General features: G+C 36.2%; 1 protein-coding gene across 1 annotated transcript in view; it reads left to right on the top strand.

The window, feature by feature from the left end:
* LOC136039231 (enoyl-CoA delta isomerase 1, mitochondrial-like) overlaps positions 1-12,037 on the top strand; it is a 34,066-nt gene extending 22,029 nt beyond the window's left edge. The window contains exons 5-6 of the mRNA XM_065722773.1: positions 926-1,107; positions 11,792-12,037. Of these exons, the coding sequence (XP_065578845.1) occupies positions 926-1,107; positions 11,792-11,955 (346 nt within the window). The 3' untranslated portion in view covers positions 11,956-12,037. The remainder of the gene's footprint in view (positions 1-925; positions 1,108-11,791) is intronic.
* Positions 12,038-13,543: the final 1,506 nt, after the last annotated feature.

Genomic DNA, 13,543 nt, shown 5'->3' with positions numbered 1-13,543 from the left:
AAAAGTTTTCAATTTGCTATTATTTTACTATCTTAACTAGTGTAATAACGTTATAATGGTACTACACCTTAGAAAGCTCATACTCGTACACAAATTGTGGAGAGCAAATCTTACCTTGTTTTTAATTTATATATAAACGGATTAGAAGAGAACATATCTCCCTTCCTATTATTTGTCCCCTTATTAGTTGTTGAAATTAGATCGGAAGAGGCCACGCCTTACTCTCCTTTGGGACCAATGGGTATAGCTCAATAATGAAAGGGATAAGGAAAAATAGACTGGTTTACTATATTAGCATTATTAGTACTATTTACCTTAGCCTATTCCTGTTATTGCCAAATAGTAATCAAAACTGCGTCCAATTAGGTGGAGTCCTCCCCAGCTTCCTCTCTTTGGATCCGCCACTGTAGGTAAGGACAATGGCATTTCTCCATACCTTTCTTATCTGCTGTTTCATCCTCTTGTTTAATTATTTCAAGCGTTATACTCCAATGATAAGTTTCTAGTTTGCTATGATTTTACTACTTTAATTGCTGTAATAAGGGTTGTATCGAAACCAGACTGTAGAAAGTCTATACTCGTATACAAATTGTGGAGAGCAGATTCCGCCTTGTTTGGATGCATGTATGATTCAGCTAGAAGAGACCACGCCTTACTCTCCTTTCGGACCAATAATTCTGAATCTACGCCAGGGTATAGCTCCATACTAAGATGAATGTGAAAAATAGATCGGTTTTATACCTTATTATTATTTGTGCTATTAACTAAGCCTATTCACGTTATTGCCCAAAAATAATTAAAAACTACATCATTTCTCCATGCATCTCTTATCTACTGTTTATTTTTGATGTTTGATTTCGTGTGTTATATCCTTTTGCCAAGTTTTCAAATGCCCTTTTTTTACTGTTAGTTCTTCTTTTTTGAGGTTTCGTGAGCCAATGATTAACACCATCGGATATCGGCAAGCTGAATTAGCGCTAGAACTTGGTACGTTGTTTACTACTGAAGATGCATTAAAAATTGGGCTGGTTGATGAAATGGTACCTGATAAAGCGACTGCTATTGACAATGCTAAGAAAAAAATATTGGAGTTTTCTGTGATTCCTAGTAAGTGTTTCTTTTTTATGGCACTTGGTATTTACCAATAGTGATCGCAAATTCTGTCGGTCCCGGTTTTGCTAGTTTAGGCATTTATAGATAAGCCAGGACGATGAAATTTGGCAGGCGTTTCAGGGACCAGATTAAAGTACAATTAGTCGTTTCCCCGATTCGACCGTCTGGGTGTAGGTTAATTCGGAAAAATGAGGTATTTTTAACTTACGAACTTATTGGATCTTAATGAAATTTGACAATTAGAAGGATGTCGTGTTTCAGAGCTGTTATTTTAACTCCCGACCGGATCTTGTGACATTGGGGGGGGGGACTAAAATCTTGGAAAACGCTTAGAGTGGAGTGATTGGGATGAAACCTGGTGGGAAAAAATAATTCCTAGATACGTGATTGACATAACCGGAACGGATCAGCTCTCTTTGGAGAAGTCGGGGTTTAATTCTGTAAAATTAGAAAAATGAGGTATTTTTAACTTACGAAGGAGTGATCAGATCTTAATGAAATTTCATATTTAGAAGGACCTCGTAACTCAGATCTCTTATTTTAAATCCCGACCGGATCCAGTGTCATTGGGGGAGTTTGGGGGGAACCGGAAATTTTGGAAAAGGCTTCGAGTGGTGAGATCAGGATGAAAATTGGTGGGAAAAATAAGTCTAAGTCCGAGATACGTTATTGACATAATCGGAACGGCTCCGCTATCTTTGGGGGTACTGTTAAAACCGGTTAATAAGAAAAAATGAGGTATTTTTAACTTACGAACGAGTGATCGCATCTTAATGAAGTTTGACATTTAGAAGAACCTCGTAACTTAGACCTCTTATTTTAAATTCCGACCGGATTCGGTGTCATTGGGGGGAGTTGATGGGGGAACCGGAAATTTTGGAATTCGCTTAGAGTGGAGAGATTGGGATGAAACTTGGAGGGAAGAATAAGCACAAGTCCAAGATACATGACTGACACAAACCGACCGGATCCGCTCTCTTTGATCCGGTGACCGGATCTTAATGAAATTTGGTATTTAGAAGGGAACTTATGTCCCAGAGCTCTTATTTTGAATCCCGACCAGATTCGGTGACATTGGGGGGAGTTGGAGGGGGAAGCCGGAAATCTTGGAAAACGTGAAATTTGAGCTATCTTTATCTTACGAATGGATGTTCGAATCCTAATGGAACTTGATATATACAAAGATCTTATGTTTTAGATGCTCCATTTTCAGTTCGAATCGGATACGGGGATATAGGGGGCTAGAGGGGGAAAACAGAAATCTTGGAAACCGGAAATCTTGGAAAACGCTTAGAGTAGAGAGATCAGAATGAAACTTGACAAGAAGAATAAGCACAAGTTCTAGATACGTGATTGACAGGATTGGAACGGATCTTCTCTCTTTGGGGGAGTTAAGGGGTCCGGTGCTTTCACGAGTTTGGTGCTTCTGGACGTGCTAGGACGAAGATTGGTAGGCGTGTCAGGAGTCTTCACAAATTGACTTGATAAAGTCTTTTTCCCCTATTCGACCATATGAGGGGCTGAAGGGAGAGGAAAAATTAGAAAAATGAGGTATTTTTAACTTACGAGTGGGTGATCAGATTTTCCTTTTAAATGAATCTATTGATTCTTAGAATCTTGCTAGAGCTCATGCCATATGAACTCTTGGCTCTTCTGATTTCGTCACAAGTGCCATATGAGCTCTTAGCTCTTGTTCATTTTTTGTTGATGGTAAGCCAATTTTTTTCTTTGATGGTAAGTCTTTTTTGATGGTAAAACATAATTTGAAACCCAATAGCTTTGAAATCTCTAAATGATCATTCAAATAGTTTAAAACACTCAACGTTAGAGAAGGTCAGATGAGATAAAATATTCAGTCACGTTGATTATGTCAATTCGCCGGCCACATTTGTGAATTCTCCAAACAATATGAGTTTTATGAAATCAAGAAAGCTTGATGCGCATATTTTAGTTTTTTATAATGGCTTTGAAGTGTTTTTTAATGTTTTTTTGATTTTTTTTTTTGCCTTTGATGGTAAGTGAATTTTTTTGACGTGAAGGTAAGTGAATTTGAAAGCCAAAGCTTTGTAACTATTAAAAGATCGTTCTAATAGTAGAAAAATTTCAGCTTTAAAATAGGTCAGATAAGATGAAACAATTATTGGCAAATAATTGGCCTAAAATATTAAGATACCTTGATAATGTTAATTCACATAAAACGTTTGTGAAGTCACTAAACAATTTGAGTTTTATGAAATCAAGAAAGCTTGATGCTCATATTTTACTTTTATATAATGGCTTTGAAGTGCTTTCTAATTGTCCTAATAAGTGTATCTTTTCTTTCATTTATTTTTGCCTTTGATGGTAAGTGAAATTTGTATGGCAAATATAATTTGAAAGCCAACAGCTTTGTAATTACTAAAGGAAAATTCTAACAGTAGAAAAGGTTAAAATAGGTCAGATGAGATGAAATAAACCTAAAATATTTAGATATGATGATGGTGTTAATTCACCATCATAGAGATGGTGTTAGTTCACATAGAACGTTTGTGAAGCTACCAAGCAATTTGAATTTTGTAAGATTAAGAAAGCTTCCAAATTTTAACTTCACAAACTTAACTATTAAGCCCTGTTAGAGGAACTCTGAGAGGAAGGGTACAGAGGGGAAACTTGTCCCGGGTGGAGAAATTTTAGGGGTGTAAGATTCCAAATAAACAATTTAACGGTCATATTCATTTCGTAATTTTATAAATTTTATTTTTATTAAAATAAAGTACAGGTTGCAGTTAATAAATGAAAATAATTGGCAAATAAATAAAATAAAAATAGTTATATAATAATAGCTAAAATAATTAAACTAGAATAACTAATGAAATAATTTAAATAATAAATTAAAAGATAACTAAAAAACAAATTATTTGCTAATTAGTAAATTTAAAATAATATTGTTAATAAATGAAAATGTTGTTAAAATTTGGCACGAAAATTTTTTGGAGGACGGGTGAGGGGGAGGCTAATTAATATTTTGCTTGGGTGGCGTTGACTAGACCTCAATGTATAAGCTTCATTCCTTTTACCAAACTAAGACAACTTATAAGAAAAGGGAAATAGTGTCATCACAAGCACATTCCTAGTAAGTTAATATCTTCTCTTTTATCTGTATTTTATGATCGGTGGGATTTGATACCTCTTGCGTGCTCATAATGCGCAGAATCTGTAAATATATTAATTTCATGTTGCCCTTATAATACGACTAACCTGAATATTCTGTTCAACGTTTTGGAAGGCGAATAATAAGTCATTAATTATGTTCAGTAATAAATTATAAATAATAATATAATAAATAATATTATAATAACATAATAAATAATATTATAATAATATTTTATAATAAAATAAATAAAATCCAAAGCGATAATGAAAGCTGTACCCCTCGCTTTCAATAGGCCTACTGTAATTGATTGTCATAACTTTTAGCGGTCAATACCCAGCTACCACTACTTCTAATAACTCACCGCAGCGCCAAGTCGCCTGAGGCCAACACGACTACTTACGCTCCTCCTTCATCCCAATCTTTTTAAAGCCTCCCTCTTTACACCCTCCCAGGAAGTTTTTATTTCCCTCAAATCTTTCTTTACGACATTCTCTCACACCAACCGCGGACGACCTGCTTTTCGTTTAGCCCTTGACGGTTGGCCGAAAGAACAATCTGTCAACTGTCATCCGCAGAACTTGTCAAAGCCATTTCAAACATCAATAGCCAACTGGAAATATTGAATTGCCTTCAAAAACACTTCTTAAAACCCGTTGCAATTAATTAATTGCTTAATGTATTTCAGAGCTCAATAAACTCCACTTTGTCCTTTTACAAATAGAAAATTCTTGGAATATCTTTCAGTATAAGCGAAAGTTCTATAGGTTTGTACAATGTTTTTGTGAGAAACTAATTTTAATGTTTAAAACATTCTCATAAAAGCACAATAATTACGCATATTCAATAAGATATTGCAATTAATTTACTTAATTGAGATATGCTCTGTTGAACGCAGGGTAGGAATAAGTCGGTAAAATAAGGTTCCATGTTTTTTTGTGGTGGTTCATAGAGAAAGAAAACATTTATTATTAAACCAATATAAAACAGTAATAACAGCCACCCCGAGAAGTAAAAACTTGTCCGAGGGGATGGCAAAAATAAATTAGAAAATAGTACAGGACAAAGAAAAAAATATTTATAAAGCCAATAGTACGACCTAATCGGCATCACAAGCCTTCCAACAAACAAATTCAGCAACACTAGTAAAATCATACCCCTAGAGGCCAGAACACACTACTGAATTATTTATTTACATTTAAACATATATTAAATTTAACATAAAATTAAACATTACATATATAGGCTAAGTTCCCAATGCCAATTATCAATAACGAATTAACTATGAGTTATTTATTACCTTCTTGATCCTATATAGAGTGCTTTAGAAGCTCACAAAAAGTAAAAGGTACTGATATTATACCCTTTCTACTATTACAAAAGTAAGAATGGATTATAGAAATCTGGAAAGTGCGTCTCATCGAAAGCAGACTTGTTTGAAGTTTTCATAAGAAGTTTCGCTTTCTAAGAAAGATAGGTGCTTTATTATAGATGTTTTAGACACATCTACGTACAGTTACCACATTTCACCAGTGCATAATTAGGAAGCTTTCATCGATTGTAGACAAACTTTTGCTGGTCGAATAAACGATTTTTCAGTTCAGATCGTAAACAGAACAAGCCAGATGCTCACCCATTGCCTCAATTTATTTTAGATTAAATAAAAAAAACAAGTTTTTTTTTTAAATGAAAGTAAGGAGCGACATTGAAACTTAAAACGAACAGAAATTACTCCGTGTATGAAAGGGGCTTTTCCTCCTCGACACCCCGCTCCTTACGCTAAAGTTTTTTATTGTTTTAAAAAGTAAGAGTTGCGAGAAAGAATCAAACTTTAGCGCATGGAGTGGGGTGTCGACGAGGAAAAGCCCCTTTCATATACAAAGTAATTTCTGTTCGTTTTAAGTTTTTATGTCGCTCCTTACTTTCATTTAAAAAAAACTTGTTTTTTTTTATTTAATTTCTGAAAGTTTTTGAATTAATGCATGTCTGATTTTGGCTCTCCGTACATAAATTACTAAAATGAAATTTGCATATTAATTCTTTTTTTGGCTAAATGGCTTTCTCTTAGTTTTGATCAGACGATTTTGAGAAATAAGGGGTGGGGAAGGAGGTCTAGTTGCCCTCCAATTTTTCGCTTACTCAAAAAGACAACTAGATCTTTTAATTTTTAACGAACGTTTTTATTAGTAAAAAAAACGTAACTTAAGAATTAAATTACGTAACAAACGTACATAACTTACGTTACGTTTTATCCCAATTCTTTAAGAATGACCCCTGAATCAGAAAGGCCGTAGAATAAATAGTTGAAATTATTTAAAAAATTTTTAGCATAAAGAGCGAAGTATTTATCTCCTCCTAAATACCTCGCTCTTTATGCTAAAGTATTTTTAGAACCCTTCATATGCGTAATAATCTCTGTTCGTTTTAAGCTTTAATGCTTCTCCTTACTTTCAATTGAAAAAACTTTTTCATGTTTATATTTTCATTGTTTTTTTTATAGTAATGCTAGAAAGTCCTGCGCCCTTTTCATTGAATTTCTCTTCCCCCATGAAATACTCCTCCAAGGAAAGATCCTCCCATATAGCCCCCTCCCTTGAACCCCACACCCAAACCAAAAAAATCCCCATGATAACGTCGGTACACTTCCCAGTAACCATTACTGTATATAAACATTGGTCAAAGTTTGTAACTTGCAGCCCCTCCCCCAGGGACTGTGGGGGGTAAGTCATCCCCAAAGACATAGTTACTATGATTTTTGACTATGCTGAACAAAATGGCTATCTCAAAATTTTGATCCGTTGACTTTGGGAAAAAATGAGCGTGGGAGGGGGCCTAGGTGCCCTCAATTTTTTGGTCACTTAAAAAGGGCACTAGAACTTTTCATTTCCGTTAGAGGGAGCCCTCTTGCAACACTCTAGGACCACTTGTTCGATACGATGACCCGGGAAAAAAAAACAACAAATAAACACGCACCCGTGATTTGTCTTCTGGCAAAAAATATGAAATTCCACATTTTTGTAGATTGGACCTTGGAATTTTTTCTATAGGGTTCTCTGATACGCTGAATGCGATGGTGTAATTTTCGTTAAGATCCTATGACATTTAGGGGGTGTTACCCCCTATTTTCCAAAATAAGGCAAATTTTCTCAGGCTCGTAACTTTTGATGACAAAGACTAAATTTCATGAAATTTATATATTTAAAATCAGCATAAAAATCCGATTCTTTTGATATATCTTTTAGTATCGAAATTCCGTTTTTTAGAGTTTCGTTTACTATTGAGCCGGGTCGCTCCTTACTACAGTTGGTTACCACGAACTGTTTGATAGGTATTCTGTATTCACATCTAAAATAGAGTAGTCATTCTATATTTTACCGGTCCAGAATTAGGAAGCTTGTATTGATTTTACAATCAATTGTTGTTTTTCTTACCGATGAAACAAAGTTTTTCAATTCTGATATGAAGCAAAACAACTCATATATTCGCCCATGTGAGAAGTTTTCTTTCGTTGGGTGGGTATGAAATCGGATTGCTGAAGTAGAAATCAGCCCCTTTCAGAACACACTCTACCAACAAATCATTGTAGCACCGAGGTGCCTGTGGATAATGCTGGCCATAATCAGTGGCCACAAGTGAGGGAAGGGTATGATCCTTCCTAGATTTTTGTCACCACCTAGATTTTGATGAAAATATCGATAAATGATAAAACAAAAAATTTGCCCCCACTCCTAGATCATGAGAAATAATTAATTTCCTCCCCTTCCTAGATTTTCATGAAATAACACCACTGCCTAAGACTCTCATTTGAAGACGCTTTTGTATCGGATAGACGTGACTAAACGTCAGTTGAAACTCAGCTTCTTAATTCAATGATCAGCCCTTAACATTCTGCCCTAGTCGCTCTTATTAATATGTAACTCCTTACTGATCCAAAAGGATCAGTAGGCGATTGTCTCCTCCCCCCAGTTTTGTTGTAAACCCTAGATTTTGAAAAATGTCTTTTTTGGTTGTTTGTATTTAAAATTTCTTTGTTTTGTAATCGCCGAAAAACTATAAATTTACCCCCCCCCCCTTTCGAGGGTTTTGAAAGATACTTTTTACTTGTAAATTGACGCCACTACCCAAGACACCCATATGAAGACATTTTTGCATCGAGTGGACGTGAATTTTAACTGCCGAAGCATGGCCTAACTCGACTCCTATCAGAACCTTGCTATGTATTTTGAGTGTCCGTTTGAGATTTAGGCCCAGCGCCCACGGGACAACTGTTGGAAACTCGTCTCATCAGTACAACCGACTGGTTTACAACCAAAATGAAACGTGCCTCTGCCCACGGACGTGGGTGGTTGTGTGTCAGTTGCGTTTGTCTAATTGAGCAGTGCAGTAAGGGGCGAGGAAGACTTAATTGAATACTCTGCATACCGCAGGTTTCGTAGGGTTCAGAGGGAGCGTTTGGTCCATCCCTACTTGGAAAGAATGCTAAGTCTCTTCTGTTCTTAGCAGCAAAAGAACTGTCTGAAACAAAAATAAAATTTATCACATTTCTTCACTACAGCGAATTTCACGTTTAATTCCTGGCATGAAAAGTTGAGAGCCAAAATAATTGAACATATAAACACGGTAGCTCCCGAAAATTTGTGGGACAACTCTCTGCTACACAACTGTGACCACGGCTGGAGTCTCATACGGAACTGGAGCCAGGTTGGAAACCAGTCTCATCTGGATTGCCTCTTGGGAAAGCCCCCACTCTACTTCAAGGCCATGGTCACAAAAAAGTTGCGTGTGCAGTCGGTTAGTAATTCTAGTCTCAAAACGGTTGCCCCATGGGCGTTGAGCCTTAATAGAATAAATGTCAGGTGAAAAATTAAGTTCCTTTATGCGTTGATCAGCCCGTAACATTCCGCCATAGTCCCTCTTAGCAATATTTAGCCCCTCGCTACAATTTCACAAAAATAGTAAATTCGAATGTTCTTGGAACCAGACTCTTGGAACCATTGTCGAAACCCACGTGTCGCAAGGTGCTCAAAAAGCGTCGACCCTTGCGGTAAATTAGCCAAAAAAAAGTTTTTTCAACTGAAAGTAAGGAAAACATTAAAATTCGAAACCAGCAGAAATTATTCCGTATATGAAGGGGTTGCCCCCTCTCCAATACATTGCTCCTTACGCTGAAGTTTTTAGCACTTTAAAAAAAAGCTTCGTATTCTAATTAAGAGATTACTGTGTTTCAGCAGTCGTTCTTAAAAAATTTGGACAAATGGTCAAATTTTAGCGTCAAGAGCAAGGTATTGAGCTGGGTAATTATTCCCTTCATTTACGGAATAATTTCTGTTCGTTTTCAGTTTTTATGTGGCTCCTAACTTTCAGGCGAAAAAAACTTTTTTTTTTTTTATTTCGGATCGTTTTTTCTAATAATACCGGTAGATCTGGCTCAACCTCGATGAAAAATTCCCTCCCCTCACCGAAAACTCCCCCGTGCAAAGTTTCTCCTATGTAAAATAAACCTCCCACGTAAACTTCCTTCCGGACAATTCCATCCTCGCTGAAAATCTTCTCTCTCCCCCGTAAAAATTTTTGCGAACGATTCAGTCAGAAAAATTCTCCTTGGCATACTTTCATTGGACAAATTCTAATTCCTTTTCCAATCGCTCCAGAAATCCCCCCCCCCCGTGAAAATATTGCCTGGAAATCCGAACCTGGTGAAAATTTCCCCCTGAATATCTTCATATACGAAATTGAGTTGCCAAAGAGAAAGCGAAACAAATAAAATTTCATACAAGAATTCTGTCTAATTCCCCTATGTAAAATTTTTCCCGAGAGTCCACCCTTGGAAATTTGCCTCCCCGCGGAAAAGTATCCCCAGTAAACCCACCCAGGCACAAAATCTCCCCCACAGAAATATATGTGTTTACTTCCTAATAACAAATACTGTACGCAAGCAATGGAAACATTTCTTGACTTGAATCCCTTTCTCCATAGGGTGTTAAGGTCATGTTACCCTTAAAGGCACAGTTATTGGATCTCTCAAATATGTTGAACAAAATGGCTATCTCAAAATTTTAATAGGTCAACTTTGGGGAAAAAAGGAGCGTACAAGAGGGGCTAGTTGCCCTCCAATCTTTTCAATCACTTAAAAAGGACACCAGAATTTTTAATTTCCGTTCAGATACACCCTCTCCCGATCTTCTTGAACCATCAGTTCGATACGATCACCCCCTGGAAAAAAAAACAAAAAAAAAACACGCATCCGTGATCTTTCTACTGGCAAAAATACAAAATTCCGCATTTTTGGGGGGTGCTTCCCTTTTTTTCGAAAATCAGGCAATTTTTATCAGGCTCGTAGCTTATGATGGGTAACACTAAACTTAATGAATCTTATATATTTGGAAGAAGCATAAAAAAGCCAATTCTTTTGATTTATCTATCAATATCAAAATTATTTTATTTCTAGGGTTTCAGTTACCATTGAGCCGAGTCGCTCCTTACTTACAGTTCGTTACCACGAACAGTTTGATACAGACAAACTTTGTGCTACAGTGTTGGCTTTGTGCTTTGACGAGCTTTTTTTCATTTTCTTCCATATTCATTCTGAAAGATCTACATCTTAAAAACTTAAAATACCATCCAATTTCTAATTGGATGGTACCATCCAATTTCATACCTCATTGCTGTATCATACATTCTAGAACATTAAAGAATGAATTTTATTGATAGTTGAGTGCATATTGCAAAGGTAAATTAATATAAAACTAATTTTGGCTTAGGGCCCAGAACTTGGTAAGTCAGACCCTGCCTGAAATTACACAAAATAGAAATCCCTTAGATTTTTTCTCTCTCGCGTAAGTTTGGATTTGCTATATTTTGATGGCATTTTTGGATTCCGATTCTGATCCAATGCGATTTGTTACTCATGAATTATCGAATTTTGCACTGGGATCTTTTAAAAAACAGAACGCTACTGTGTACTCTTTTTTCCAAATTCAATAATTTTGGATTTTACCTTTGTGACCATGGCTGCCAATAGAGTAAATACTACCTTTCATTCTGCAATTAGTCAATTCAAACGGAAGATATTAATGTATAATATTCCACAAAAAATAAAAATATTTTGTGGTGACCTCAATGCACAGTGGTGATGATTGAAGCAAAAAAGCACCTTTTTTGTATCTTCTTTAACAATTCTGATATAAGTCCCCCTCCCCCTATATTTTCATGAATTGGCACCCTTGTCCATGCCCCCTGTGAAGTTTTACCGAGGTGTTCGGACAGTGGTGCAAATTGAAGGGAGATTTCCCCCTAGTCTCGATCCCCCTCTCAGCTTTAAAACAAATCTATTTTTGTTATTTTCATTTTAAAAAGAGACAAGAAAATGCCCCCCTAGATTAAAAAAAATGCATTTTGCCTAATTCGCTCATTCATGGTACGAGTGTTGTTGGGTTTTTGCCTGCCCTTCCTGTTATAATGTTATAAATCTACGATGGTGTTATACCCTTTTGTTATTTTGAAGTCTCTTTCATAGCCTTTCTCTTTCTTTATACCTTTCCTTTTTAGAGCAAGCATTTCAAATGACGAAGCTTGAGATGAGACGCCCTGTTATTGAGAAACTATTGAACAACCGTGAAGCAGATTTAAATCAGTTTGTTTCATTCTGCACGAGCCCAGAAGTTCAAAAGTCACTTGAATTTTATTTGGAGACTTTAAAGAAAAAGAAGTGAAATTTAAAATTATTTTCGACACTACTGTGACATAATTCTGATTGCTACATTGGGTTGTAGAATACATTTTTTTGATAATGTATGTAGTACAACGAATATAGGAAATGGTAGAATGAAAAAGTTTGCGACAATTTGAAACTGAAGCAAGATTTATTTTGCGAGGGGGGGAGTTAGCGACAGTACTAAAAGGAGTTTAAAAAAAGGCCTCACGTTCTGATAGTGTGTAAATATTTTTTTTTTTTCAATATGGAGGTTGTGGAGAAAACGATGAATTACTGAAGATTACAAACATGATTTTTGAAAAAGGGGGTGTGCTTAGTGATTCTACGGAAACTTTAATAAAGTCCTTTATTAAAAAGCGGTAAGAGTGAATGTGGTAATTATAAAGGAATTACCTTAGTTTTTGTTGGAAGCAAATTACTTGGTATGATTCTTGTTGAAGAACAGTGTTGTTTTAAGAAGAGCAGGGGGGCAATTTGCTACGGGGCAGGGGGGGCAACTGCCCCTCTCACAACTCGGTTTGCCACCCTCCCTGCCCAGCTGAAATTTGGTTTCTCCTAAAATCTTGTCAAAGCTAAGATAGACTTGCATAATTCAAGCATCAGCAGAGACAGATAGTTTATTTTTTAGCACATATTTACCTTTATAGTATTATAAAGTATCTTTATAGTACCAAATGGCTAATTTTTTAGTTTTTACTGCCGTTTTCACTTGATTTATCGGGGTCCAACTTTGCCCCCCCCCTCCAGGATTTTGACGAAATTACGCCACTGAGTAAGACGAGAGTATGTGCAACATTAAAGTGATCAGTGTTATTTGCAACAACAACATTGCTGCAGTTAAGGTTAAGAAATGAGGTTAAAAGCTGGTTTTGTATTGAATTTAGGGGGGTTGCATTAGGGGGGGGGGGATATCCCATTTATTTGGGTCATTTGATGGACTCTGTCCTAAAGAATACAGCAAAGGCTATTGGAGACCATGGAATCAAATGGAAAGGTAAAACTCTCCTAGACTCAGATTATGCTTAGAAGAATATGTCTTGCAAAATTGCAAAATGAATAATTTTCTGGAAGTTTTGAGAATTCAGGGTGCAAGAATAGGTTTGAAAATTAGTGTTAGGAAGATTAAATCGCTTAGACTAGGAATAAATGAAGGCGAAGAGGTCATGTTGTGTAACTAAAAGATCGATCAAGTAGATAGCTCCACTTACCTTGGTAGTATTATTAGTAAAAAAGGATGCAGTAAAGATGTTGAATATAAAGTAGCCAAGGCTCCAGGTTTTTTTTTTCACAGTTGAAAAAAGTTTGGATGTACTGGAAGAGAGGTCTGTGAAAGCCATAGTGATGATATTGGTCACATATAGTTCTGAAACGTGGACTCTTCGGAAGACGAAGTAGGACTTCTTAAATATTTCCAAAGGTATTGTCCACTGATTGTTTTGGGTACCCTTTTGGCTGACCATATTTCAAACAGAAAGCTGTACGGAGAAAGTGGCCCTATCCCTTTTTCTAGGACTATGAGAGAAAGGATGAGATGGCTAAGACACGTTCTGCGGATGAGAGATTGCCAAAGATCGCCCTTTCTGGTC

The sequence above is a fragment of the Artemia franciscana genome, chromosome 19, assembly GCF_032884065.1.
Source record: "Artemia franciscana chromosome 19, ASM3288406v1, whole genome shotgun sequence".
NCBI classification, from domain to species: domain Eukaryota; kingdom Metazoa; phylum Arthropoda; class Branchiopoda; order Anostraca; family Artemiidae; genus Artemia; species Artemia franciscana.
This window is presented reverse-complemented; position numbering and strand designations above follow the sequence as displayed.